Source organism: Drosophila miranda, chromosome 4, assembly GCF_003369915.1.
Source record: "Drosophila miranda strain MSH22 chromosome 4, D.miranda_PacBio2.1, whole genome shotgun sequence".
NCBI classification, from domain to species: Eukaryota; Metazoa; Arthropoda; class Insecta; order Diptera; family Drosophilidae; genus Drosophila; species Drosophila miranda.
The window spans coordinates 28402369-28430317 of NC_046677.1; the positions used below are offsets into that span (position 1 = coordinate 28402369).

The 27949-nt window shown below is 40.0% G+C and overlaps 5 protein-coding genes across 16 annotated transcripts in view; 4 read left to right on the top strand and 1 right to left on the bottom strand.

The window, feature by feature from the left end:
- Window positions 1–2748, bottom strand: part of LOC108163685 (acetylcholine receptor subunit alpha-type acr-16) — a 97401-nt gene extending 94653 nt beyond the window's left edge. For 4 of the 10 annotated variants that reach the window (XM_033393079.1, XM_017299112.2, XM_017299113.2 and 1 more), the window contains exon 1: window positions 2224–2748. The gene's annotated coding sequence lies outside the window, so the exon portion shown is untranslated. The remainder of the gene's footprint in view (window positions 1–2223) is intronic. The other 6 variants (XM_033393085.1, XM_033393082.1, XM_033393081.1 and 3 more) reach the window with 3 other exon arrangements.
- A 3624-nt stretch (window positions 2749–6372) lies between these two features.
- LOC108162769 (mitogen-activated protein kinase-binding protein 1) overlaps window positions 6373–27949 on the top strand; it is an 84008-nt gene continuing 62431 nt past the window's right edge. The window contains exon 1 of one of the 3 annotated variants that reach the window (XM_033394086.1): window positions 6373–7567. The gene's annotated coding sequence lies outside the window, so the exon portion shown is untranslated. The remainder of the gene's footprint in view (window positions 7568–27949) is intronic. The other 2 variants (XM_033394088.1, XM_017297661.2) reach the window with 2 other exon arrangements.
- LOC108164118 lies at window positions 16280–17812 on the top strand. Its single transcript, XM_017299716.2, has 2 exons — window positions 16280–16486; window positions 16548–17812. The coding sequence occupies exons 1-2, from the start codon at window positions 16484–16486 to the stop codon at window positions 17784–17786; spliced, it is 1242 nt and encodes a 413-aa protein (XP_017155205.2). The 5' UTR covers window positions 16280–16483; the 3' UTR covers window positions 17787–17812.
- LOC117189097 lies at window positions 17788–23400 on the top strand. The gene is made up of 2 exons (XM_033394090.1): window positions 17788–18347; window positions 22311–23400. Exons 1-2 carry the CDS (start codon window positions 17888–17890, stop codon window positions 22367–22369), a joined length of 519 nt encoding a protein of 172 aa, XP_033249981.1. The 5' UTR covers window positions 17788–17887; the 3' UTR covers window positions 22370–23400.
- On the top strand, window positions 20137–22312 carry LOC108164156. The gene is made up of 2 exons (XM_033394089.1): window positions 20137–20291; window positions 20353–22312. Exons 1-2 carry the CDS (start codon window positions 20289–20291, stop codon window positions 22270–22272), a joined length of 1923 nt encoding a protein of 640 aa, XP_033249980.1. The 5' UTR covers window positions 20137–20288; the 3' UTR covers window positions 22273–22312.

Sequence of the window (27949 nt, forward strand, 5' to 3'; positions counted from 1 at the left end):
GCCACTGGAGCTCTCTCCCGGGTCTCGTGTTACCGAGCTTTCATGTTTGCCCCCCTCCTGCTACTCATCTCCGCAGAATCACGGCCCCACATCCCTGCTCCGTCCCCGCGGCAACTATCGATGTGGTTCTCTGCGGCCCAATTTTTTAAACTACAAGTCTCCTAAAATGTGAACTAGGCGTGTAGTCAAGCAAAATGATTGATGAAAAATCTGCGTGTGTACACAACTTGCCACTCAACACGGCACACACACGCACACATTCGTACCTCACATGCACATATACAGCCACACATCACACACACACACAGATACATGACCACTTACGCCCACTTAGACACGCCGCGTTCTGGTTGTTGGCCCTCTGTGTTTTTTTTGGGCTTTGGGCCCTCTCTCTTTCTTTTTGGGAGTGTGTGTGCTGCTGCTTTCTCCAGTTGTTAGTTTGGCAGAAAAGTTTTCTTTTCCCCGCCCCCCTGGGGCCAAAATTGAATGATAAGGAGGAGGCAATAGGCAGGAGGGAGGGACCTTGGGGAGGGAGGAAATGACTAAAAGAAAAGTTTTTCTTTTGGCCAACTGATTGATAGCAGTGCAAATGTTAATTGCATAAGGATAGGGCAGTGTCAGGATGTGTGGCTGAAAAAGGGACGATAATAGCTGGGGCGACGAGATGGGCTGTGACTGACACCAAAAACTACGGAAAACTGCAATTTCTGTATGAAAAGCAGTGGAACGAAATCTGAGCACAATGAAATGGCAATTTAAGTCGAGAGTATAATTAAAATTTAATTATCGCAGCAGCAGCAACAACAGCCACATCAAAATCCAACAATAATTGCAAAAACCACAACACAAACACACCGATACAGACACAGAAACACACAGATACAACGCAGCTGGAACAACAATAATATGCGTTTAAAAACGCCACGAAAACGCGCTTAAACAGCGCTCTAATTTTGAGACCCAATCGAATCGAATCGAATAAAACAATCAGTCAAAGCACTTTCTGGCAGCAGCAGCAAGAATAAGGCATCCAAGTGGAACGGAAAGGAAAAGGAGGAAATCACCACGGATTTTCCACAGCCAAGCCACGGCCAAGGAAAATTGCTTCGATTCGTGCAGATAACTGTCAGAAGCAACAGTTTATAAGGCAAATAACTGACATCCCAACGAAGACGAAAAAGGAAAACTGCAAGACGGATAGATCCCAAATCTTGAGTGGAAAATTTCTGCCTTCATGTACCAACAATTTATGTACACATTTTCCTTGCGAATTATTCGGTTTTCACAACTTTAAAAATGCATTTCCATCATTTTCTTTTGAAAATCAAATGAAAATAAGAATGTTTTAGTTTCTAAATGAAATAGAGACGAAACTCACCGAGCTTTTGTCTCTGGCCAAACATTTTGTGGAAAATTCAAATGAAAACATATCCGATGACAAAAAAACAAAAATAAATCAACGAAAATTTTATCAAACGAAATAGATTTTTATGTTTGATATCCGCATAATATTTCTGTGTAAATAAGTGGATAGGAAACAGTTTTGGTTTGCTTTTGCCCTAAAAACTAATGTGAATTACGAGAACTACAATTTTGGCATTCAATTTGGGACACAAATTAATTTCGCACAGAAATACCTTGTCTAAATGGTCGGAAATTATTTTGATTTCATTTTTCCCTTTGAGACCGAATAAAAACTAATCAAACTTTCGACAGAGAAATATCGAATTACTCGCAAATTTAATTTACTCGAAACCCAGTTCCTTTTTAATCTCACAGCTAAGATTTTCTGATGCCTTTCAAACCAAACAAAAATCCACAGAAATAATAATAATAAATTTCCACAGAAATGTATCTTCGTTTTGCCTAATTCATGGCTTGCGCCCTTTCAAAGCGAAGAAAATCAACAGCAAACAAATACTCATATACACACATAAAATTACCACAATAAATATTTCCACTGGGAAACAGAATGGATATTGTTTTATTTAATTTTCGTTTGCCTTTTCGCTTTTTGACCCGAACAATTCTGCATGGACAAGTCGAGGCGCAACAATTACACGAAATGTTGAGTGAGAAAAATCGCAGCATCCTTTAAGCTGTTGCACCAGAGAGCGAGTGCAGCGAGGGATTTAAATGGGATGAAAAAAGGAGGGAAGAGGCAAGAGGAAAGAGCAAAGAGAGAGGAGAAGATGGAGCAACAATTTGTGAGATTTTGTTTACCTTGGTTCTTGGTTTTTAAGCGGTTATAATTTAATTGAATTTTAGTTAGATTTCAGCTGTTTCTTGCTTATTTTTTTTGATGAACACACACTTTGTTTGCTGGAGCTGGAGCTGGAGTTTTGGGATACGCACACGGACACGGACACATACACGCAGAGAGACGCGGACACTTACACACACAGACACACACACTGGTACGCGCGGAAGAATGGCCAGAGAGTAAAACTGGAGTTTTGTTCTGGACTCAGGACTCAGGATGCTGGAGCGTTGTAAAAGTTATAAACTTTACTCTATGCAATAGTTCTGTCTTTCTGTCTTTGCTGTTTTTTTGGGGGGTACTGTTCCTAGCTGATTCTTCTGGCTTATCTTTTGCACAAAAAACAGTTGGTTCGAACGGTACACACACGATAACGCAAGGCAGACTTTCGCGGCAGCTCAGCTCGGAGAGAAAGTGCGTCCTGTCTGGTTGTACCCTAACGAATTAATGCGCTCAACGCAGTTTTTCACACGGCCATGGACCCACGAGCACGCAGCATCCACATGGAGCATGGAGCACGAACGAAGACGAGTCCTGCGGAGACGAATCCTGTGCTGTGGCAGGCGCAAAGCTCTCGCTTGAGCTTGAACTTGAGTGAAAGCTTCCCCACTCGGCCAGTCAGCCACTCGGCTGGCTGGAATGTTTACAGTTGAGCAGAGCAACAGAGCGATGCCAGCATCGACGCTGACTTCGACATCGGGGAGCGTGGGCAGCATCCAGAGATCTGGTCAACGTCTCCACTCGTACGAGTACGAGCACGAGCACGAGCACGAGCACGAGCTCGAGTATACCTGCAAAAATAATGGACACCGATGTCGGGCGGACATCGCTCTGTGTGGGAGCTGGGAGGAACTCTTATTAATGAGCGACAAGTGTGCCACGACTTCGAGTCCAACATGTGCGCGCGGCCCCTCTAGCGGTAGTTGATGAGTGCCCAATATTTTAGTTACCAGGAGACAACGACAGCTGAACCGATTTATAATGACAGAGACAAAAATCAAAGCGCGATTTGCAGGGGGAAGAGACAGGGGGAGGCACACCAAAATGGGACTGAAGATATTGTAGAGAAAGTTCTAAGAACGAACCACGACATACATATAGAAAGATGTCCGGCAAATCAGAGGCAAGGTTCTTTTACTTTTCCACCAAGAGTGGTTTTTTTATGAATAGATGACCCCACTTAAAGGGACTACCACGGTTCCAAAATGTATGGGATATGATAGAGGGTAGGAGGAGAAAGCAAAAACTGTCCGCTAAAGGCGCTGTCACTATCCATAAATCAGTTAAATCGCACTCCGCCCCATATGACCTTGAAACAATCAGCAATATTCCACTCATCCACACCCCCGAACATCGCAAAACACGACCCACCGTACAGACCGCTTACAGTTTGTGTGCGGCTTACAAGCGATGAATTATAGAAACCAATAAAATTAAGTGCATTAATTTATTTGGCTCTTGTTTTTGCTGGACTTCAAAACGAAACTCGGGAATGGCTCTGCGAAAGCCAAGGGCAAAATAATCAAACAGAAGAGCAACGGAATGGTCAGAGGATTATATTGGATGCATGCTGCACAAATTTATAAATTTATATACCTGAAAGCCTCGGGCCACAGATTGAATTTGCATTTGTAAGGAGTGTGGGTCAATGCAATCTCAATTAATTGCAGACAGTGCCTTATTGTAGTTGCATTAGTGGGTAATTGGAGGAAAATGAATTAGACAAACGAACAAAACTAGAAATTAATAACATAAGTATAGATTTCTGTGTGTATTGTCAAATAATTCTCTCTTTCAGTTTCAAATTCTAACTCAAAAAACCGCGCTCAAGAAGCCAGGGTTGCCCCCAGCACATTTATGAGATATCTTTTCTTTTTCGGATGTACTGGTTCATTTGAACCTGTAATTTGGTTCGATAGTATCGAAAGCCGAACTGCTGGTTTGAATCGGTTATTTGATCTTATTAGATCTACAAACATTTACAAATAGTACTATTTTCCGCGGTTTAACTTAAGTAGCACATAAAAGGGTGTTTTCGTTTTGAAAATGAGGTGGTATGTAGGCATGGCTAAATGTTTTATGTAGCAATGTAGTAATGTATGTAGTAATATTCGACGGAAGATCAAAATTGGAATATGTAAAATAGAACTTGAATTCGTCAGTATATTTACGGTATATTTTCAAAATGAGACGGTATATTTCGGTGCTGTTCTGAGGGTCATACTGTAGAAATACTGGTTTTCGCCGCGCTCCCATGGTATTTTTGTCAATTTCATCAATCTATTAATTTAATTTTCAATGTTATATAGAAATCCAATTAAAGCGAGTATTTCGAATAGGCCAATCATGTATAGAATTGATTCATCAATCGTACAAAATTGAGTGGGCATGGCTAAATGTTCTATATAGATAGTATTATTCAACGGAACAAAGAATTGGTCGTTTTTTGAATCGAATTTGAGTTCGCCGCAGTTCGCCGCAGTTCGCCGCAGTTTCGCTTTAGCAACAATGAGTCTCGTTCCATACACAATGTTGCACATTCCATACACACTGTTGCGGCAACATTTACTTGAAAACCGTTTTTTGTTCAAAATAAAATACATTAAGGTAATTAAAAGAAGCAATCTTGTAGAAAATGCATTTATCTATGATAAAGCTAAGTGGGCAAATCTTTATAGCTTGAAATATAGGCAATACCCGATCGCCGCAGTTTCGCTTTTGCAACAATGAGTCTCATTCCATACACAAATGTTGCTAATTCCATGCACACATACCCTGGGGGAAATGGATGTTATAGAATTGCGGAAATGTTTGTCTTCCAAGGCTCAGTAGGTATCAGGATCGCTATAAATATATACAAGATACTAAAAATGTACTTGAATATGTCTAAAGAATATCAATTTGAGAATAGGTCTTTATAAATCACGTTTCATCTTCATATAAAATTAACAAAATAGGGTATAAAAAGGCCTACACGCAACATAGTGACTCTTTTTTTGTTGGACTTTTTCGCTTAAACCTTTTTTTACAATAAATACAATAAAAGCAAGGATTAAAAACTATCCAATCTTGTAGAAAATTTATTCATCAATGGGATGAAACTATGTGGGCATTGCTGAGAGATTTAGTTAGTCAGCATTATTTAATGGAATATCAAAATTGAGCAATATGAACGATTGACCTATTTCGCTATTTGTTTTTTGTTTGACTTATTTCGCTAAAACCTTTTTTTACGCAAAATGCAATAAAAGCAAGTATTAAGAATACACCAGTTAAATAGAAAATTGATTCAACAATCGTATAAAACTATGTGGGCATGGCTAAATGTTCTATATAGCTAGTAATTTTCGACGGAATATCAAAAACGAGGAATATGTAAAAGAGAACTTGAATTTGTCAGTATATTTACGGTATATTTTGAAAATGAGACCGTATATTTCGGTATTTGAATCGGGTAGAATCGGTAATAACCGGTTCACAACAATGAGTCCCATTCCATACGCAAGCATGTTGCTAATTCCATGCACACATACCCTGGGGGAAATCGATGTTATAGAATTGAGAAAATGTTTGTCATTGCAGGCTCTAATTAATGCAGAAACTAGATAGTCTCTGTTTTAAACGATATTTTGCAGCTCATCGTCTGTCTACAGAGACCAAGAATTGGTATAGGGATCAGGATTTATTTACAAACACCTAATCGAATGCATGAATAGACCAAAAAAAAGCAATCTAAAACAAGGCCTTTACAAATTACATTTGAAAGCAGGCTGGAAAATAGTATCTTTATATAATATTCACGAAATAGGGTATACAAATGGCCACACTCTGGTTGACAAGAAATGAGTCTGCAAATACCAGCAACATTGACGTCACAACCTGCGACTATTGAACATTTTGTTAAAATCGTGTTTTTGTCAAAACAAAAAACATGCAAGTACTTAAAAGTAGTTCATCTTAATCAAAATTGATTCAGCAATCATATAAAATTATCTGGGCAAAATTGAAAGATCTATATAGCTGGGAATATTCGACGGAAGAAAGATTAACCAAGAATTAGTCGTCATAACCGGTTGACAACAATGAATCAACCGAAAAGTAGTGTTTGTTTGTAACTCTGTTTTGTGCAAAACGAACATGTCGAAACATGTCTGAAACCCCCAAAGCGCGTCGCGGACAGTTCACAAGCACAAGAAGTTTCGGACGAAATCAAAATAATTGTGCGAAATTCGGGCCGCTAAATATGAATCAATCGAAAAGTAGTGTTATTTGTAACTAAAGGTGTAACTAATGTTTGTTTGATATTAAACAAAGGGGACACAAGAAATTGTCCGTCTCGTCTTTCGCTGTTTTGTGCCTGTGTTTTTGTGTTCCGTGCGGCGTTTTAAGCGAAAGAAGAAGAATCAGGGGATTAAAGAGGAGAAGGAGCAGTGAAATACATACAAATACAAACCATATTATTAATTGATATGAGCTGTGGAGCCCCCCTTATCTGCCGCGTAGAAAGAAGGCAAAGGAAAACGGAGATTAGATAAAAAATAGTGTGCAAAATAAGCAACTAAAAGAAAAGCAAGAGCCAAACGGCAAACGGCAAAGCAAAAGCTGCAAAAAAGAAGAAGTTCAGTGCCAAACATTTGGCGTCCCTCTCATCTGACTGAGAGTGTGTACGTGTGTGCGTGTGTGTGTGTTCCGCGACGCCGTCTGTCCACGTGTGAGTGCGAGTGTGTGTGTTTAGTGCACCTGTCTGCCTTAAGAGAAATAAAAAGAGGAAATAAATTCGCTGACCAAAAGCAAAAAAAAAAAAAAACAGCGCGCGTGTTTGTTTGTGTGTGTTTGTGCGAAATGTGGAGAAATGTCATTGTCAGCAGCTGCAGACTCTGACGTCTAGACCAGCAAAGTAAGGGTCTGAAGCAGAGGAGGAGGGAAGTTCCAGAAGGAGGCAGCAGCAGACCTGGGAGCAGAGAAGCAGCAGCATCCAAAAGCCGCAGCTTGAAGCCAAACTTCAAAGAGAGTGAAAGAAAATGCAAGAGAAAGAGCTGCAGCTTCAAAGAGAGTTTGAGTGAAAGGAAAAGCAACAACAAAACAGTTAAACTGTTAAACACCAGCTAAAGAAGAGGCAGAGCAACAGCGAAAAAACAACACCAACAAAGAGGAAAGGCGAAGAGGAACATCAGCAACACACAAAAGAAGGAGCCACGACTAAGAGAACGAAAAATACCAACAGAAACAACTAAGAGAAACGGAGAAATTCCTGTTTTATGCTTCCGAACTTCTCAAGGAATTTCTTAAACCAGATCTTTTATTCAGGTGAGATTTTTACACACTTCTACGTTTATAAATATAGAGACCTGTGTTTACATCCCACCTATAATCAATGTTCACGTGAGGGTTAAGGTGGTGTGCGTGACACACTTTTTAATCAATGAAATCTCCAAATTCGAGGCTGAATTTTATTATTTGGGGGTTGAACATTCCTTTGCTTGAATGGGGATTGTATATGGGATGCTGATACTGATTTTCATGTGCCGAAATGTTTCTCTCTTAACCTAGACCCAGAGATGAATGGGTGGTTGGGCCTCAATGCCACCCTCTAACGGGGGGTGGTTCTTGTTATTCCTTCTGCGAGTATGTACCGCTCTCAGCTGCTGTCTGTCTCTGTTGTTCGTTCTCTATGCCACACAGCTGTTTTCGCCGTTATGTACTCTCACGTTTGAAGAGGCCTTGAGCAACACAGAGTGTAACCTTGCAGAGATAACGGTATAGCGAGTTAGATCATATATTTTTCTTAGCAGAAAATTGTATATCCCTAAAAACACCTAAAAAATATATAAAAATTGATCTCTTTTTTTTTTGTTTATATAACTTTGGGTTATTCTAAAGATAATTCAATGAAACATTTACATTTGCATGTTTCTTAATACAGCAGCCAACTAAGGAAATGTAATAAGTTAATATTTAAAAACGAACGACTATTTTATATAGCAATTACGTGGAAGGGCTTTAAAGATGCCGAGGCCCCGAAAAAAGCATTTCTTTCGTTTTTTTCTCTAAGATTTGATGCATTAAACTGTTGAACTTGACCCCAAACACACATGCTTTTAACATAGAAGATCCAACAGAAGCCCTCATCCACCTCCTGCCCCCCCTTATACGGTCGAGTGATCTAGATAAATGCAGTGTTGCACAAGGCATACCCATACCCCTCTTCATCCTCCTCCTTCTGCCACCGACACCTATAATCTTTTTCGAAAAAAGCTCACACGAAATAAATCAAACGCAACTTGAACACGTCTCCGACGAGGGGGTCTATGGTAAAGGGAGGTAAAGTGTCTGGTGCCACAAACAGAAAACAGAGACATACAGCAGTCGCCGCAACGACTGACTCCTCTTCTCCCTTGCTCTCATTAATCACAATGACTAATTTGTTAAAGTTTTTTTCTTGCGATGTATATTTTGTTCGTGTATTTTTATTTGTGAAGCTGCTAAGCCGCCGGTCACTTTAAGCCCCATTAAAGTTACCAAAGGGTTAAAAATAAATTGCCAAAGGAAACACACACACACAAACCGAGATAGGAGCGCGTGAGAGTAGAAAAAGAGAGGGAGAGAGAGATGAAATGAGAGCTACGATGGTGCGATGGATACCCTACAAGAACTTGAAGAGAATTCTACTCTCCTTTGTTTGATTTCTTATTGGCTTGTACGTTTTTGTCTGTTCAAAAATATGCCCTGCTTTGTGCAGGGTATAACCATGAAACCAAAGACTCACGATCAGATGTCAAAGCTGCTTAAGAGGAAGAGAGAGATGAGAGACAGTGAGATGGGGATATTAAGAGAAGCCGAAAGAATGGTCACGCGGTGACAGGTGAATTTCGATTCTGTTCTCTCTGCCCAGCTCTCTCTCTCTCCCTCCAGCTCTGATTCTGTCTCTCAAAGATTTCCTCGCCACTTTTGTTAGTTTTTCTTGCCCTTTTCCAGAATTTTTACCTGATTTGTTGTCTGTTGTGTTTTTCGCTTCTGTTCTTTTCTGTTTGATTTCCTTTGGTTTGTTTTCCTACTCTTCTATTTGCTTTGCTTTATATTCCTTTTCTTTATATTATTTTCCTCGTATTTGCTTTGTTTTCTTCGTTGCTTTGCTTTCCTCTTCCTCTCATTTTGCTGACTAAGACATTTGCCGGCTGTGTTTTACCTGGCGACAGGTGTCCGCTCCGCGCTGTCTGTCTGTCTTTCTTCATTCTCCGTTTTCTCTGTGTGCTCCTCTCTCTGGCAGCCTCTCCCTTCCTTCACTTGCCATTTGCAAAATTTTTGGAATTCAACTCGTTTCGTGGTCGGTATCGCGGCTCATTTCACAATTTATCTAAAGAAGGAGGATCCTGTACCATCCTATCCGTTATTCATTCTCTCTCATGCAAATGCCAATGTCATTTAGGGGACATGCGGCACCACAGTGGCTACCACTTCTCTCCCCCCCCCCCCCCCCCCTCTCTCTCTCTCCATGTAGTCGGGGCCAAGAGGCTCACGTAGTATCTCATGCGATATGCAAGGAATGGGAATATTCTTACAGCCCCCGGCCGTTGTTGTTGCTCCTCTTTATCATCCTTCTTTATTGCATTCTCTACTCTTCGTATCGCTTTTTTATCTTAGCCGCTTTCAGCTGCTGAAACCTTTAACTCGGCTCTCGTCTATTAACCATTATTCTGTTCCGTTCTGTGGCGTTGCGTTTTGTGGCCTAATTGGAAGAGTCTGAGGGGATGTCTGATTAGCGTTGAATGTTGGAATGCCACGAAAAGGCAGACAGGAAAATAGTATGTGATGCAAGAATAGGATGATGTAAGAGAGATCTCTCTCTGTGAGCGGAGGAAGAAACCCAAATTGATAGCAGATATCTTTACTCATTTATCTTCAGTTCTCTGCAAAAGATATTCCAGACAGCCTTCACCTTTTCAAGTAAACGAAGAAAACACCCAACAAAATCCCAAATGCATTCCAAGTGCAACTGTAAATTTGCCAAATGGAAAAGAAACGGCGGAAAGGAAAAGCCAGCAGAGAAATGAAAAGCATATAAAATGATGGCAACCTTCGGGGAAATGGAAGGTGTCTGGGCTCCATCCACAGTGAAGCACTGGCACTCACCTTAGAACTCACCTGCTCTCTGCTCTTTCTCCTTGAAACATTTTTGGGATAATTTGCCATATGCGTTGCATATCCATTAGGCCACATGGCGCGGCAGCTAACCAAGGTGCAACATTTTTACTGCTGCCTGCCTGCCCCATTCCACTTGTTGTTCGTTCTGGCTGCTGCTGTTGTGTGTTGGCAAACATTTTTGATACCCTTTCAAAGGGCTATTCAAATATTCAAGAGTATATTTTTTATTTCATTCGAAATAAAGAAGGTTTCTATATATAAAGATACGCAGTATATAAATCGGAAACGTCATGGTCTTATAACTTTTTTTAGGATGAGTATGGTCTATAATGCCAGAAAAAATTGGTTGTTTTTTAAGATAATAAAACCAAAAGTTGACGAACGTGTTAGATTGCCTTTCTACAATTTCTCAACATTTTGATTTATGCAAATCAAGATAAAGATGTAAGATATATAGCAACGATCGATAGTTTAGAGTATCGGTGCCTCGGTGTAATCAAAAGCTATGTACATATGTATGCTCTCTCAATGCTCTTTTCTCCTCCTCTGGCCACTTCTCTTGTGGCCTTCTGTGTTTGCTCTTGAAGTTTATCTGAGGGACCCCTGTCCCTATCCTGTGCATTTTTATTGATATCATGTAACTCTTGGCGGCGCTTCCTCACCGGGAAGACATTTAAGGAGACTGGGAAGGGGAGCTGGAAGGGAAGTGTGGCATGTGGCAGAAGAAGTAGATGTAAAAGAGAAGGATGAAGATGAAGGAGAGGAAAAGGTTAAAAGTGAGAGAGAGAAGTACTACTTGAGGTATGACTGGAATGCAGTTTCCTTTGGGTTCGGGCTCGGACTCAAGTTAATGGCAAACCCGATTCGATAAGACATGTCTGTTGAACGCACACGTACTCCGTACTCCCCCTCTTACTGTCTGCTTCATGCCCCCTATTTTCCTCTGCCACGTTCTTCCTCTCTCAGCCTCATTCTCTGCCTCTCTATCCCTGGGAGAATGGTCTCTGCATCTCCCAGGTTTATGTTTATGCAGAGGCAAACATCTCCTTCGATTCCTCTACCCCTTTCTCTCTAGGGGTTCCCTGCCTATGTTCCTTCTGTTCTCGCAGCTTTTCTCACATTCTTTTCCAGCCCATTGTTTCTTATGCCGCCGCTCTTTGCGGTCTCGTTTCTAATGAGTGGAAATCGCATTGTATCCGTAGTTTAATTAGAATTTTCTCTTGTTGTTGCGTTTATAGCAAAAATTGTATTATATTCATCCAACTGCTTTTAAAGGTATTTTCTTTGGGGCTAACTCTTTTATGTGGGAGATTTTGGGTACGGAAAAGAATTGGAGCTGCCTGAATTTCGTGGATAAAGGTTAGAAAATCTCTGGATTATCTTTCCCATGTCTAAAATATAGCTTGACATTGATTTATTATGGATTTTAATTTATAAATAATAGTTGTATGCAAATTTGTGTGTATGAAATTAGCTGTTTGTCTGTATGGAATAAGGTGTTTGTGTATGCAATAAGCTGTGTAGGGGTGTTTACTGATCAAAAAAATAAATAAAAGCAAAAAATAAAAAAAAGAGCAATAAATAAATAACTGATAGTGTATTTGAATAATTTCCAATTACCTCGACAACCAATTTGAAATGTAGTTACATATGTATATATCCATTCGCTTATGGAAAATTTGTAAAACTGATGTGTGGAACATTTGCGAATCTTTACTAATCCATAATTATATTAAACTTTAATCCTTGTATCCTAATACCTTAATTATAGATCTTAAATTGTTGTTAAAATCAAAAACCAACTATCGAAATTGTTTTCCTATAAAATACCATCCACTGATGAGGCGACTGCCCACTCCAAGGTGGGAAGAGGGGGAGAGCCACTTGAAGGAGAGTCAAAAGAGCTGCCAACTCACGTTTGGAGCCTCGTCATGGCGCATTCCATTAAAGGTTGTCAGTCCACCCCCCCCACGCCACTTCTTGAATGCCTTAAAGAAATCGTTTAACTTTAGTTTATTTGCTCAACTAACGAACTATTAACGAACATCTTAATTGACGGTGGAAAATTGCATTCGAGGATTACAAGTTGTACTCCTGTTTCTCCCCCTCTCTGATTGCTCTGATGATTAAGAGACATTCCTCAATTGCTTTTTTTCCACTCTGTGGATTGAATACCCTTTCCTTTTTCACTCTTTGCACGTCATAACCCATTAGCTGGAATTGGAATTTCTGTAGTCCGCAATTGGCTTTGCCAATGGCCATCGGCCGTCGGCTGACAAATGGTTTGTGGTGCCAAGTCTTCGAGAGGAAGTAATATGCAGTCTCCAGTGCACACACAACTGGCTAAAAGTTGCTCTTATTTTTTAAGGAAATTTTTTACTTTTAGTGGAAACGGCAGCAACAATGTTTATGTGTCTCGCTGTTGTGTGTCCATAAAACTTGTGTCTGGCGGGGAAGCGGAACAAGGAAGAACCCCCGGAGAACCCTGCAGGGTGGAAAATATTGCAACAGCTTGTGCCTCCTGCCTCTCTTCCCCTGACGGATATTATTGCTATTGGCCAACTGCCAGACCGAAACAAACTGGTAATAATTATGTTTTATGGCCTCCCAATCCTTTGATGAACAGCGAAAATACGACATTTGTCAGGGAAGTCGGATATGAAATGAAATGAAAGGAAATTAAAATTTATAATTTATCAAACTGGCGTTTTGTCGAATTTTTGGGATACATTTTAATACAAAAAAACTGCTAAGAAATAAGAAGAAATGAAACGAAAATTGTAACATTTTAATATATTTCTCGCTCCTTGAATACCCATTCAAACCTTACCCTATCGCAAATACGTCGATCTGCCGACACATGGGTCCGAACTCTCGCCATTTGGCCAATAAACTTAGCGTTGGGTCGTCCTTCTTCCGCTTGTCTCCAAGTGTGCTTCCCTGCCACCCTCCAATGCTGATCTTTCGCCGCTGCCACCGGCTCCCTTGAGCAGGCCTTGACAGCGATCATATCCAGCCCTTGCTGTATTCCTTGAGATTCTGGTCCCTCATATCCGCGACTTATCCATTGTTTTGTCTCTCGCCGCATAGATTCGATTGATAAATAAATAAGTAAATAAAACCAGAAATCTGCCAAAATAAACCTCTCGAGAAAAATCAACAAACAAATCAATTACTCACCCGCCCAAAATTAAAACAAAGGAATTAGTTAGGTAAAAAAACAATGAAAAAGCCAAGAAGATAAAATAAAATCAAATAAAAATTGGCAAAAGATAAGCCAAAAAACGTAGTGATAAAAGCGAAAAACAAAGCGAAAGTGAGACGACAAGTGGCTAAAAAAGAACAAAAATACGTTTAAAAATAACAAAACGAAAAACGAAAGCAAAAGTAAATTACTCGTGTGTTTCTTAGGCTGTCAAAAAATAGGACAAATAAATCATTAGTAAATACACCGAAAATTGGAACCACATTTTTTACGGAAGATCAAAGAAAAGTAATAATTGAATAACTAATTAAAGTTCTGTAAGGGAGAAAATAATTGAGTAAAAGGGGAAATTAGTGGAAGGCTTGATCAAGGCCTTAACGACATGGCTTTAAAGACTCGATTATTGATAAATAATTAAATAATTAATCAACGTTTCTTTTGGGGAGAAAGTTTAAGCTAAAATATGTATAAAATTAGGTCAAAGAGAAAGAGGATCAAGGCCGTATATCTATGCCTTAGAAAATCCCAATCGATTGCCAAATTTTGTGGCCTTTTTTGTGTGTGTTGTGCGTAAAATTCGTTGGGGGAGTGTTTGCGTTCCACAAAAGAAAAACCACATAAACAGTAAAAAGCTTAAAAACTAAAAAAAAAAAAAACAAAACCAAACAGAAAATTGCCAGCAAAAATCAATAAGAAAACAAAAAACTAATTAAGCGAAAAGCTCTTAAGGAAAAATCAAAGAAAAGAAAGAAAGATAGCAAATAGAAACGAAAGACAGCCCAAAGCAAAATTGCTGAGAGAAGGTAGGGGGTGGGGCTTTATATAGTAATTGCAAAAAAATAATAATAGTTTGAGAAATAAAAATCTGTGAGGGTCAGCAAAATGTGATTGAATATCGAAAATGCATTGACTCTTGGCCAGGGCCAACACAATTGACACGATGAGTGGCTGTACGACTACTACGGGTGTGTGTATGTGTGTGTGTGTGAGTGTATCCATGGGCGTGTGTGAAGCGCGTGTCGATTGTCCATAGAAAGATACATAGACAGACAAAGACAGCTAGGTCACAGCCACAGACAGCGAGAGGAAGAGAGATACAATAGCAACAAAACCACTATTTTATAACTATTTTAAACAACGAGTATCTATGAAATATGCAGGGAAAGAAGGAAGGAAATTGAAGGGGTATATTTCCAGCAATACAATTTAATTTTACTGCTATTTTACGACCTACACCAAACATAATTTTAGTCGATCAATTAATCTATTTTCTATAATTTTTTAAGCGCAATTTTCTTGCATTATTTACTACCAAACTAAAAAAAGTTATAAAATTAGGCGCTGTGTCTGTTCGCTTAGAGGAAACATCTCTCGACAAATGTGCTCTATTAAATACATAGAAAAGGGGAATCTCAGCGTTTTCTCCCCACAAAGGCAGCTTAAACTAAACAATAAATTCAGCTAATAATTTCCTCCCATGAAATAGAGCAGAATGAATGTCAGATTCAAAAGTCCTTTGTTTTCTCGCGAGAACCGAAAAGAATGGGATGGAGGTCTTATTTTTGGTGGTGGTGCTGTGATGTCAGAACATGAAAACTACTAACTGTAAAAATTGTCGAATTTATTGAATGGCATTTGCATCCTCTTGTTGTTGTTTTTGTTGCATTTGTTCTTGCCAAATGAATTGGAACGGGGTTTTCCTTCAGTCTTTCTGTCTCCCTCTCTTTGTTTATCCCTTGTATCTCTTTCGCTATTGTTCGCTAATTTAACTAGAGGTCAAAGCTATGGTTACTTCCTCCCCCACGCATTGTTGCCGTTAAACTCCTTCCATTTCCATTTGTTTGTTGCTTTGGTTGAAGACAGCATTAGCCGACCGCCAGGGCAGTGGAAATGAAAGATGAGAAAAACAGCGGAAATAAAACAGAAAAATTTAACTCAAATTTTTTTAGTGGGGGGTTTATTGAACTTTGTTTTCGGGGCTCAAAATATGTAGAGTGTGAAAGGTTGAACATAATTTCAACAGTTGGTGCCCCAAAAATGTGGGCAAAAAATAAAAAATATACAAAAAACAAATACAGAATGAAGACTTGCGGGATACCCTGTAGCTAGATTGGTTTGTATAACCTGCATCTGTTTCGCTTTCGAAACTATAGTCTTGAACGTCTATGTACATAGAAATACCCAACTTGAACCCTTCGCTATCGCTATTCACCTACATGTGAGCCTGGGTTTTGACAATTGCGATCTCTAGACAGAGCATTAACGAGCGAGGCTGAATCCCGAACCATAAAAGGAGACCGCACAAAGAAGATAGGCGGGAGAGACTCCGTGAGTTTTAAAACCACCCTCTGACGAAAGGGGCTGTGATCAGAGGACAGACCAAAGGTGACGTCTTCACTAAATCTGCTCTCTTTCGAGGGTCCATCCTGTTGTCATGCAATCCGCATGCAAACGTTGCCAGCTTTGTCTCGCTGAGAGCCGGGAACGGTAGATGATAAAATGGATGGACCCTCACCACATCGTACGACGTCACCTTATTATTAAATTAACCTTGGACAAGACGCCGAACGATGTTCAAGTCAGTTTCTTGTTTTCATTATTTTATTTTACTTAATTACTTATTAAACTTTGCTCTATTAATAGACAAAAACCCCACATATTAAATCTTTCCTAAAAAAGAGACGTCTCTATGGAAAATATGTAATCGTAATTTGTCCACAAAAATCGATGCTTTCCCATCTCTAGGACATTTTGACAAGAAAAATTATTTCAATGCTCAATCGAAAGCTGTGAAATGTAGGACAAAAAGATTTGGTGGCTAAAAAACGAAAACTAATCAATTGAAATACATTCAATCAAATTGAAAAGCTTCAACAATGGTAAGCCCATACTTTTTTGTGCCTATAGTTGCATTTAATACGTCACACCGTCGTTCTCTAGGCTTCTGAGGTCGGTTCATACACGAATAAAGTCCACTACATCAAGAAGAAAATCCTCGAACAGCTAACAAAGAAAAAATATGCACAGGTGTTCATGCGGCCGATGGACAAGCACCACGGGGATTATCAAAACGTAATCAAGAAGCCCATGGACCTGGGCACAATCATCACCGGGGTGCAGAGTCGATTGTATCGGAATGCGGACGAAGTGATAGCTGATCTGAGGCTGGTCTACCAGAATTGGTTTGTTTTGAAGAAGGGCAGTACGATCCTGTGCCGACCCGCTAATCAGTTGCAGAAGTTCGTGGAAAACAAGCTGGTGCAAATGCCAGATGGCAAAGAGTTTGAGATCAAGAAGGATTCCAGGATGACGGCCAGGTCCATCAAGGACTTTCCCTGGCTGCAGTTGAATGGCACGCAGGAGATGGAACACCTTTCAACTTTTATTCGAATCAAAACAGAGTCTGATAGTGTGAGAGCAGAGCCTGCGACTGAATTGGTGTATGAGATATCAGAGCTCACGGAGGATCATATGCCGGACAGAACAGAGACTGTGATGGATCCTGTCTGGGTGTCTGTCGTGCCGGAGCCTGTGGATGTGCCAATGCCTATGACAACAGAGACTACGGATCCCGTCTGTTTGTCTGTTATACCAGAACCTATAGACGCTCCAGTGCTTATGATACCAGATCCAACCCCTATGATAACAGAGACTAAGTACGATCCAATGCCTATGATAACAGAGACTATGGACGATCCCATGCCTTTGATAACAGAGACTATAGTCGATCCCATGCCTATGATAACAGAGACTATGGACGATCCCATGTCTTTGGATGATCCGTTGCCTATGATAACAGAGACTATGGATGATCCAATGCCTATGATAACAGAGACTATGGACGATCCCATGCCTTTGATAACAGAGACTATAGTCGATCCCATGCCTATGATAACAGAGACTATGGACGAGCCCATGCCTTTGATAACAGTGACTATGGACGATCCCATGCCTTTGATAACAGAGACTATCGACGATCCCATGCCTTTGATAACAGAGACTATAGTCGATCCCATGCCTTTGATAACAGATACTATAGTCGATCCCATGCCTATGATAACAGAGCCTCTGGATCCTGTCTGGATGTCTATGATACCAGAGCCTTTGGATCCTGTCTGGATGTCTATGACACGGAAAGAGCAGAGGATGTCAGCGATGAGGATGATCCATTGCGTATAATTACTAAAATCCTGGGCAAAGCGCAGCTGGAGGACTACCTGAGGGCAGCGGAACAGCCCATCGATGATGCTGATCCTGAGGACTTTGAGAACAACTGCAAGATGTGGGACAGGGGCGTGGATGATCTGACGTCGTGTGAGCTGCACATCGTCATGCATATAGTGGTGCAGCACAATATGCCAGCCACCGTTAGAAACGGCAAAGTGGAGTTTAGCATAACGAAGTTCTCCCCCCAAGTCGTATCCCTGATCAAGGAGGGTCTGCATCTGACGAGACGCAGCTACAAGGCGCTGGTGCCGCAAGTAATGACCCCCGACGACCAGAAGATATTGACCGACAGCCTGCAAGCCCAGCTGGGAGAAATCACTGCCAAATTATCCTCAAATCGTACGGCGGTTAAAAGGAGCAGTACTACCACTAGCACTGCCTGCAAAAGTCTGGAGCTGGAGGAACCCTTCGGTCCAGCGGCAATGGCGAAAATGGCACGTCTATCCGATGAAGAGGAGAAGGTGGAGGTGCAGGAAATAATGAAAAAGCAGAGGAAAAAGAAGCGCCATAAACATCATAAAAAATCGAAGAAACATCGACTAAGCGAAAGGAATCAAGCGCAACCCGATACAATAGCAACAAAACCACTATTTTATAACTATTTTAAACAACGAGTATCTATGAAATATGCAGGGAAAGAAGGAAGGAAATTGAAGGGGTATATTTCCAGCAATACAATTTAATTTTACTGCTATTTTACGACCTACACCAAACATAATTTTAGTCGATCAATTAATCTATTTTCTATAATTTTTTAAGCGCAATTTTCTTGCATTATTTACTACCAAACTAAAAAAAGTTATAAAATTAGGCGCTGTGTCTGTTCGCTTAGAGGAAACATCTCTCGACAAATGTGCTCTATTAAATACATAGAAAAGGGGAATCTCAGCGTTTTCTCCCCACAAAGGCAGCTTAAACTAAACAATAAATTCAGCTAATAATTTCCTCCCATGAAATAGAGCAGAATGAATGTCAGATTCAAAAGTCCTTTGTTTTCTCGCGAGAACCGAAAAGAATGGGATGGAGGTCTTATTTTTGGTGGTGGTGCTGTGATGTCAGAACATGAAAACTACTAACTGTAAAAATTGTCGAATTTATTGAATGGCATTTGCATCCTCTTGTTGTTGTTTTTGTTGCATTTGTTCTTGCCAAATGAATTGGAACGGGGTTTTCCTTCAGTCTTTCTGTCTCCCTCTCTTTGTTTATCCCTTGTATCTCTTTCGCTATTGTTCGCTAATTTAACTAGAGGTCAAAGCTATGGTTACTTCCTCCCCCACGCATTGTTGCCGTTAAACTCCTTCCATTTCCATTTGTTTGTTGCTTTGGTTGAAGACAGCATTAGCCGACCGCCAGGGCAGTGGAAATGAAAGATGAGAAAAACAGCGGAAATAAAACAGAAAAATTTAACTCAAATTTTTTTAGTGGGGGGTTTATTGAACTTTGTTTTCGGGGCTCAAAATATGTAGAGTGTGAAAGGTTGAACATAATTTCAACAGTTGGTGCCCCAAAAATGTGGGCAAAAAATAAAAAATATACAAAAAACAAATACAGAATGAAGACTTGCGGGATACCCTGTAGCTAGATTGGTTTGTATAACCTGCATCTGTTTCGCTTTCGAAACTATAGTCTTGAACGTCTATGTACATAGAAATACCCAACTTGAACCCTTCGCTATCGCTATTCACCTACATGTGAGCCTGGGTTTTGACAATTGCGATCTCTAGACAGAGCATTAACGAGCGAGGCTGAATCCCGAACCATAAAAGGAGACCGCACAAAGAAGATAGGCGGGAGAGACTCCGTGAGTTTTAAAACCACCCTCTGACGAAAGGGGCTGTGATCAGAGGACAGACCAAAGGTGACGTCTTCACTAAATCTGCTCTCTTTCGAGGGTCCATCCTGTTGTCATGCAATCCGCATGCAAACGTTGCCAGCTTTGTCTCGCTGAGAGCCGGGAACGGTAGATGATAAAATGGATGGACCCTCACCACATCGTACGACGTCACCTTATTATTAAATTAACCTTGGACAAGACGCCGAACGATGTTCAAGTCAGTTTCTTGTTTTCATTATTTTATTTTACTTAATTACTTATTAAACTTTGCTCTATTAATAGACAAAAACCCCACATATTAAATCTTTCCTAAAAAAAAGACGTCTCTATCTGTGACGTTTCCCCAGTCGTGTGTCTTCGTTCTCTAGTGATGGAAAGGCTTACTTTTTTCAGTGTTTATAAACGATTTTTCACCTTTCCTTCTGTGCTAGTGTTGGAAAATATGTAATCGTAATTTGTCCACAAAAATCGATGCTTTCCCATCTCTAGGACATTTTGACAAGAAAAATTATTTCAATGCTCAATCGAAAGCTGTGAAATGTAGGACAAAAAGATTTGGTGGCTAAAAAACGAAAACTAATCAATTGAAATACATTCAATCAAATTTAAAAGCTTCAACAATGGTAAGCCCATACTTTTTTGTGCCTATAGTTGCATTTAATACGTCACACCGTCGTTCTCTAGGCTTCTGAGGTCGGTTCATACACGAATAAAGTCCACTACATCAAGAAGAAAATCCTCGAACAGCTAACAAAGAAAAAATATGCACAGGTGTTCATGCGGCCGATGGACAAGCACCACGGGGATTATCAAAACGTAATCAAGAAGCCCATGGACCTGGGCACAATCATCACCGGGGTGCAGAGTCGATTGTATCGGAATGCGGACGAAGTGATAGCTGATCTGAGGCTGGTCTACCAGAATTGGTTTGTTTTGAAGAAGGGCAGTACGATCCTGTGCCGACCCGCTAATCAGTTGCAGAAGTTCGTGGAAAACAAGCTGGTGCAAATGCCAGATGGCAAAGAGTTTGAGATCAAGAAGGATTCCAGGATGACGGCCAGGTCCATCAAGGACTTTCCCCGGCTGCAGTTGAATGGCACGCAGGAGATGGAACACCTTTCAACTTTTATTCCAATCAAAACAGAGTCTGATAGTGTGAGAGCAGAGCCTGCGACTGAATTGGTGTATGAGATATCAGAGCTCACGGAGGATCATATGCCGGACAGAACAAAAACTGTGATGGATCCTGTCTGGGTGTCTGTCGTGCCGGAGCCTGTGGATGTGCCAATGCCTATGACAACAGAGACTACGGATCCCGTCTGTTTGTCTGTTATACCAGAACCTATAGACGCTCCAGTGCTTATGATACCAGATCCAACCCCTATGATAACAGAGACTAAGTACGATCCAATGCCTATGATAACAGAGACTAAGTACGATCCAATGCCTATGATAACAGAGACTATGGACGATCCCATGCCTTTGATAACAGAGACTATAGTCGATCCCAAGCCTATGATAACAGAGACTATGGACGATCCCATGTCTTTGGATGATCCGTTGCCTATGATAACAGAGACTATGGATGATCCAATGCCTATGATAACAGAGACTATGGACGATCCCATGCCTTTGATAACAGAGACTATAGTCGATCCCATGCCTATGATAACAGAGACTATGGACGAGCCCATGCCTTTGATAACAGAGACTATGGACGATCCCATGCCTTTGATAACAGAGACTATGGACGATCCCATGCCTTTGATAACAGAGACTATAGTCGATCCCATGCCTTTGATAACAGAGCCTCTGGATCCTGTCTGGATGTCTATGATACCAGAGCCTTTGGATCCTGTCTGGATGTCTATGACACCAGAGCCTATGACGCCTGTGCGGATGTGGATGTGTGTGCCCGCCGAGCCTTTGGATGATCGAAAGAAAGAAGAGGATGTCAGCGATGAGGATGATCCATTGCGTATAATTACTAAAATCCTGGGCAAAGCGCAGCTGGAGGACTACCTGAGGGCAGCGGAACAGCCCATCGATGATGCTGATCCTGAGGACTTTGAGAACAACTGCAAGATGTGGGACAGGGGCGTGGATGATCTGACGTCGTGTGAGCTGCACATCGTCATGCATATAGTGGTGCAGCACAATATGCCAGCCACCGTTAGAAACGGCAAAGTGGAGTTCAGCATAACGAAGTTCTCCCCCCAAGTCGTATCCCTGATCAAGGAGGGTCTGCATCTGACGAGACGCAGCTACAAGGCGCTGGTGCCGCAAGTAATGACCCCCGACGACCAGAAGATATTGACCGACAGCCTGCAAGCCCAGCTGGGAGAAATCACTGCCAAATTATCCTCAAATCGTACGGCGGTTAAAAGGAGCAGTACTACCACTAGCACTGCCTGCAAAAGTCTGGAGCTGGAGGAACCCTTCGGTCCAGCGGCAATGGCGAAAATGGCACGTCTATCCGATGAAGAGGAGAAGGTGGAGGTGCAGGAAATAATGAAAAAGCAGAGGAAAAAGAAGCGCCATAAACATCATAAAAAATCGAAGAAACATCGACTAAACGAAAGGAATCAAGCGCAACCCGAATAATATGTCTACAAAGATTTGACGTCATAAGCGCCATAAACATCATAAAAAATCGAAGAAACATCGACTAAACGAAAGGAATCAAGCGCAACCCGAATAATATGTCTACAAAGATTTGACGTCATATCTAAACATTATCGATGTATGTCAATGGTAATTAAATTTACTGAAATTTAGAGAGAATTCTCTGCATTTAAATGTTCCTTCTGTCTGAATCAAAAAATATATTTTAAGATGTTTGAAAGTTTTTGCTATAAATAGAATGCTTCCAAAATGTTTGCCCTTCAAATCAACAATTTTCCAGCCCAATTTTTCCGTTTTTGTTTACCTTTCATTCAAGCGAGAGAGAGACAAAGGGAAAAGCCAAAAGAAAAACAAGTGCCGACAGGCATGCCCCATATTTAGACATTCGAAGATTATCTCGTTTTCTCGGGAAAACTTCACCCAGAAAAACTTTAGCCACACTTTAGTTAATTTTAATTGGAAAAGTGCAGCAACAAAAATTTGTTTGACTAATTGAAGCCTGTCCTCCGTTTAATTAAAAGATATAGATTAAAAGCAGATGGAACTGGCACCTATTTCACGTGCCGCAGTTCAAGACAGACACGCGACGCCTTTCTCCTCCACTTTTCCCTCGGGTTTTTTTTTATTGCATTTTATTGGCCCCGAAAGTAATCGCACTTTGCTTTGGCTAATTGGCAGGGCACACCTTCAACCCACGATTGCGCCGTGTCCATTCGATTGCGATTACCGTGCAATTACCAGAAAACTAAGTAGTTTTTCATTGGCAACAGACGAGACGAGTCGAGAGGCTTTTCTAATCCCAAAACGAAAGTCTTCTCTGATAGTTTTTGTCGTTTTATCAATTATAACTTGGAGATATATTTTTGTGTGTTTCTGTGTAAAAGAAAGTTCCAATTTGATATGGATTGGGGAATGGAAATTTGTGGTATGTAAGGGGTAGATAAGGGGTGTATATACTATAGGTAAATAAGAGGTATACCCTATCTATGATGATTGATGACTGAAAGTAGGTAGATAGAACTAGGGAAAATTATGAAATTCAAGCAGAAATTGAAGGTTTTATAATAGCTATCGACTTATAGATATTTTGGTTTTGTTTAAATCTTAAGCTGAATGTCCTTATTCTAAAGATCACCTTTAATACTATTAAAAAGGTGTAAGAAATAAACGAGCTATCAAAAAATCCCAGCAATCGGAAAACTAGCATGATTTTCATGATTTCTATAACCCGAACTGAAGGATACATGCTAGAATATGTTTCTGGCTCTGTAACTGTCCGCCAACTGAAGTTTTTTAATCTTTAATTTCATTATCTATCTATCTATCTATTTCATAGATATACAAATTTCTAAAAGAAACATATTCCTTGATATTCCTTAATCTTCTCAATGCTGTAATTTTCTTATAGAATCTATATCACACAGATCTTTCTATATCTTTCCCTTATATAATAAAAGAACAATTGTCTTGATCTCCCATCTGACCGCTGACTAGAGCTTTCTCCCATATACGATATGTGATTCAATTCGTGATTCAACCTCCAATGGAATTACACGATACCCCTCTCCTTTTCTGCCCCCCCTCTAGAGAGCCTCACTCCTCAAAGGCGTTTTTTGTTGCGCCTCGTTAAATGCGTTCAACGCTTTTGACTTTTACTTGTCGACAACTTTTTTTTGTTATTATTTATTAATGTTACGCTTTTTTCCAGCCTTTTTTTGTCGTCGTTTTGTCGTTTGTAAAATCACATTATTATTATTTTTATTTTCACATATTAATGAAGCGCACGTTTCATCGATTTTCCTTGAGTGTCTGTCCCTCTGTCTGTCTGTCTGTCTGTCTTGGGTGCATTGTTGTAATGCTTTAAATTATGATTAGCGGTCCGTCATTGTCATCGTTGGAAGTCCATGATCCCACCGATCGACTGTCATTGTGGCTGGCGTGTCGTCTGGCGGTAAAAGTGAACAAACGACCCTCGAGAGTCTTTTGAACAAGAAACACACACGCGTATGGTTACGACGATCTGTTCACTGACTATTTGAAGATGATCTTTGCGATTCCATAGACTATGGGAGGGAGATCTTGGCCGTACCCCAATTCGAAGTGAACAAACGTGATGAACTCTCAGCTCAATAGCTTTGCCCTTGCCCCCGTGGATCTTTGTATCTGCCACCTTCCACATACGCGTAGATTTTTCCCACACAATAGGCGAAAGTTTCTTGAGCTGTGGCTCGGAATGGATATGAAAGGTCTTAAAATATCTGTGAATATTTGATAGCATAATTAAAATAATAAACGTTCTGCAAAGATATCAAAAACAAAAGCAAGAATTTTGAACATTTTTGGACTATAATTTCCGATCGATTTTTCATATCCAATAATTCCATCATTCTATTCTATTTTTGTTATTTTTTCCCTTTATTTCTCCACAATGTATCGCATATTTTCACCCTTATGCAATCTCCAAATATTATGATCAACACTTGGCCGCCACTCATCGACACAGCCATTCAGTGTCCAGTCTCCTCTCCCCCCCACTCATTTATTCCCGCATTCATTCCCCCAAATTCCTCTTCGAATATATGGCCATATTGTTCAATCAGACTAAAAGTTTTTCGTGTGGCTATGGCGTTTGCGTGTCCGATTGGCATTAACTTCCATATCGGACAATTTATTTACCAAATACAAAATCATTATTTATACGCATCAAATGTTTTTCCCCTCAAGTTTTTCCTTGACTTCGACATTCATTATTTTAGGCGTTACATCTGTAGATATATATCGACAGATATTTATGTTTTAATAAGTTCGGTTTTGGCATATTCGAATGAGTAACAAAATCGAAACATTTCCGTTGTGGCAAGGTGAATTGAATGCGTGAGTATTCGTTTAATACTGCGAATATACTCTTTCTTTGGAGTGCTCAATTAAGTAATTTCAAGTGGGGTTTTAGGTGAATTATATTTAAAAAAAAAAAAATAAATAAAGAAAATTCAAATACAAAAAATTAAAATTTTTTTAAATTAATTACCAATAATAAAATTTAATGCACAAAATGTTTATAAAAGTGATGATACTAATATCAAAGACTCTGAATAATCTATATAAATTAAAGGTTTTATTTCCATACTCCCAAAAACTGGACTACCCTGACATTTATCCCAATATATTTTCTTTTCAATTTTTAGTCCATATTTAGCAGATAATTGTTAATTATTGAATTCAATAAATTTGTATCAATCAAAGAAGAGTCGTAAAAATATTCTCCTCCATTAACACTCTCCAAAAGCGGGCACCAAATGTAGATGTTACCCTCAAATTTTGGCAGAGTATTTCCCGAGTATCATTATACAATATTATCACCTTTCATCGCACTTTTTCTCTAATTTTTATATTTTGCCTAATTGAGCTTTCACACTAGTAAAATGATGTTTTCAATGGGGCAATAAAACCCCTCACACAAGTGTACATCCACTTACACGTTGAATTTCAATGGAGTGTTAGGTAATGGTAATGAGTGTGTGTGTTGCCATAAACTATGAATGTGTGTGTGTTGGAAAGTGACATAAATAATGCTAGAGCTGCATGAAACGATAAGCCAGGGTCCTGCAACCTTCTCTCTTTGCACTTGGAATGCAATTAAGGACTTTTATCTGCAGTTGGCCAGGTGTTTTTCTGGTGACAATCCTCCCCCACCCCCTTTTGTGAAATTCCGCAGACACATTCTGTTAGAAAAGTTTTGTGCCAAATTACAGTTATAAACAATGCGACGGCTGCCTTGCCACATGCAGCCACAAAGCGTCAGAGGCAGCAGCAGCAGCAGCAGCAACAGCAACAGCAGTTGCAACTTGCAACTGTCGGGCGAGTCGAGAGGCATTAATAATGCATGTGGCAGTCTCTCAGACACATTTACAGGTTGCACATTTGATTGGTCCGCTAAATGGCCACAAAACGATTTTTGCTTATGAATTTTTTTGTGTGGTTTTTACAACTCTATGAACGGATCCACAGACGGCAGAGACCACAGACCAAAGCTCACTTTCTAGCCATAAAAAAAAAACCTCAAGCTAACGTTAAAATTGCCTTAGAAAGTCAAAGTCGTTGAATAGGCAGCCCCCAGAGGGGCGCTTGTGCTGTGCTCAATGGAACGAGTCGGGTCGGGTTTTGTGCAATTGCATTTTTTATACAGTTTTTCTCTATATAAGTCCATATATTGTTGTGTGTGCTTTGTAGTCTTTGGCATTGCCGGAGGTCAGTGTCAAAGTTGAAAGTCATTTTATAGTGACGCGAGGGGCTTCCTTGTTAGAAGTCTGGGAACTGGCAACAGACGGGGATTTATGCTGTTGGGGCTAGTATTTGAGAGGAGGGAAGACTGCGAGTGGGATCTGTAAAACGAAGAAAGAGTGAGAGGAGAACATTGAGTGAGGGTTTCGATGGAGAAAGTCATGTTTGAGGGAAAAGAATATGTTTTGTGGAGACCCAGAACGTTTTTGAAAGTAAGACATTTTTGTTGAAGAAGAATTCTTTGGAGGAGGACTAGAAATGGAAGAGAGAATGGCCCAAAAACGCGCACTGTATGTATTTTGTTTTGTATTCCCAATCCCGAGCTTCCGTGTCGAAGTCTCGATAATATTTTGCACTCCTGAGTTATCGGGCTTTGGAAAGTATTTTGTTTTTGCATTCTCGGGCATTCTCTTTTTCACTTTTTGCTTAACTCTGTCTTCGTTTCGGATCCAAGACAAATCCAATTTCTATGCAAAATTATTTAGAAGCAATCTCTTCGCTTTCATTTTCATTTATGGCCAAAAGCCAATGATAAAACAACAAATAAACCAATGCAAATGAAATAAAAACCGTTTGTTGATTTCATAATCATAAATTCGTTGGAAGTTTGTTTGATGGCGAGAATAAATGAATAAATAAATTTAACAAAAGTGGGTTAAATTCACATGAAAAGAAAGACAGATACAGATAGATGTACCAGTGGGATACCCTCAACATACACACAATATACCCCTAACATTAATACGATATCTCTCCCGCTCTGTGCAAATATTTAAACGCTTTAATGATGTCTATTGTACCCCAATGTTTATTTGCTTTTGCTGTTATTAACTTTTACTTGTCTCTGGTTATCTTTGCAGGTAATAAACAAAGTCCTCCATCAACCTCAAGTCAAGGTGCGCGAATTCAAGTTAAGAGTCCACAAAAACAGAGAGGGAAACAAACCATATCTTGTCGGACAACGCCCAACGTTTAGGCCGGTCCGTAAAAGAAAACAACTCCTGAAAAATACTGCGTCTCGTTTGCTATTTTGAATGCTCCATTTGGTAAAGTTTTGAGATGGAAGTGATGGGATATTTAAATGATTTAACTATCAACTTCGACTAATATTATGTTCCCATTTAAATTGGTTTTTTTTTTTTTTTTTTTTTTTACGATTTTTATGTGTGTTTCCCAAAGAGTTCTGATTTCTTTAGCCAAATACAATACAATAGATTACAATTATAATAGATACAATACAATACAACTAAATAGAATTTTTACCAGATAAATTAAAGGGCGTATCCCTTAAATTTAATTACCAAAACTCAGCGCAACTTTCTTTAGATTTCCTGAATCGATAAAGGCCAGGCCCAGCCCCCACAACGGTTCGGGG

Coding starts and splice junctions, on each gene's coding strand:
- LOC117189097 (XM_033394090.1), top strand. CDS start 17,888: ATGTGGGACAGGGGCGTGGATGATCTGACGTCGTGTGAGCTGCACATC. Junction 18,348..22,310: donor GAAAAAGAAGCGCCATAAAC/ATCATAAAAAAT, acceptor AGCGCCATAAAC/ATCATAAAAAATCGAAGAAA.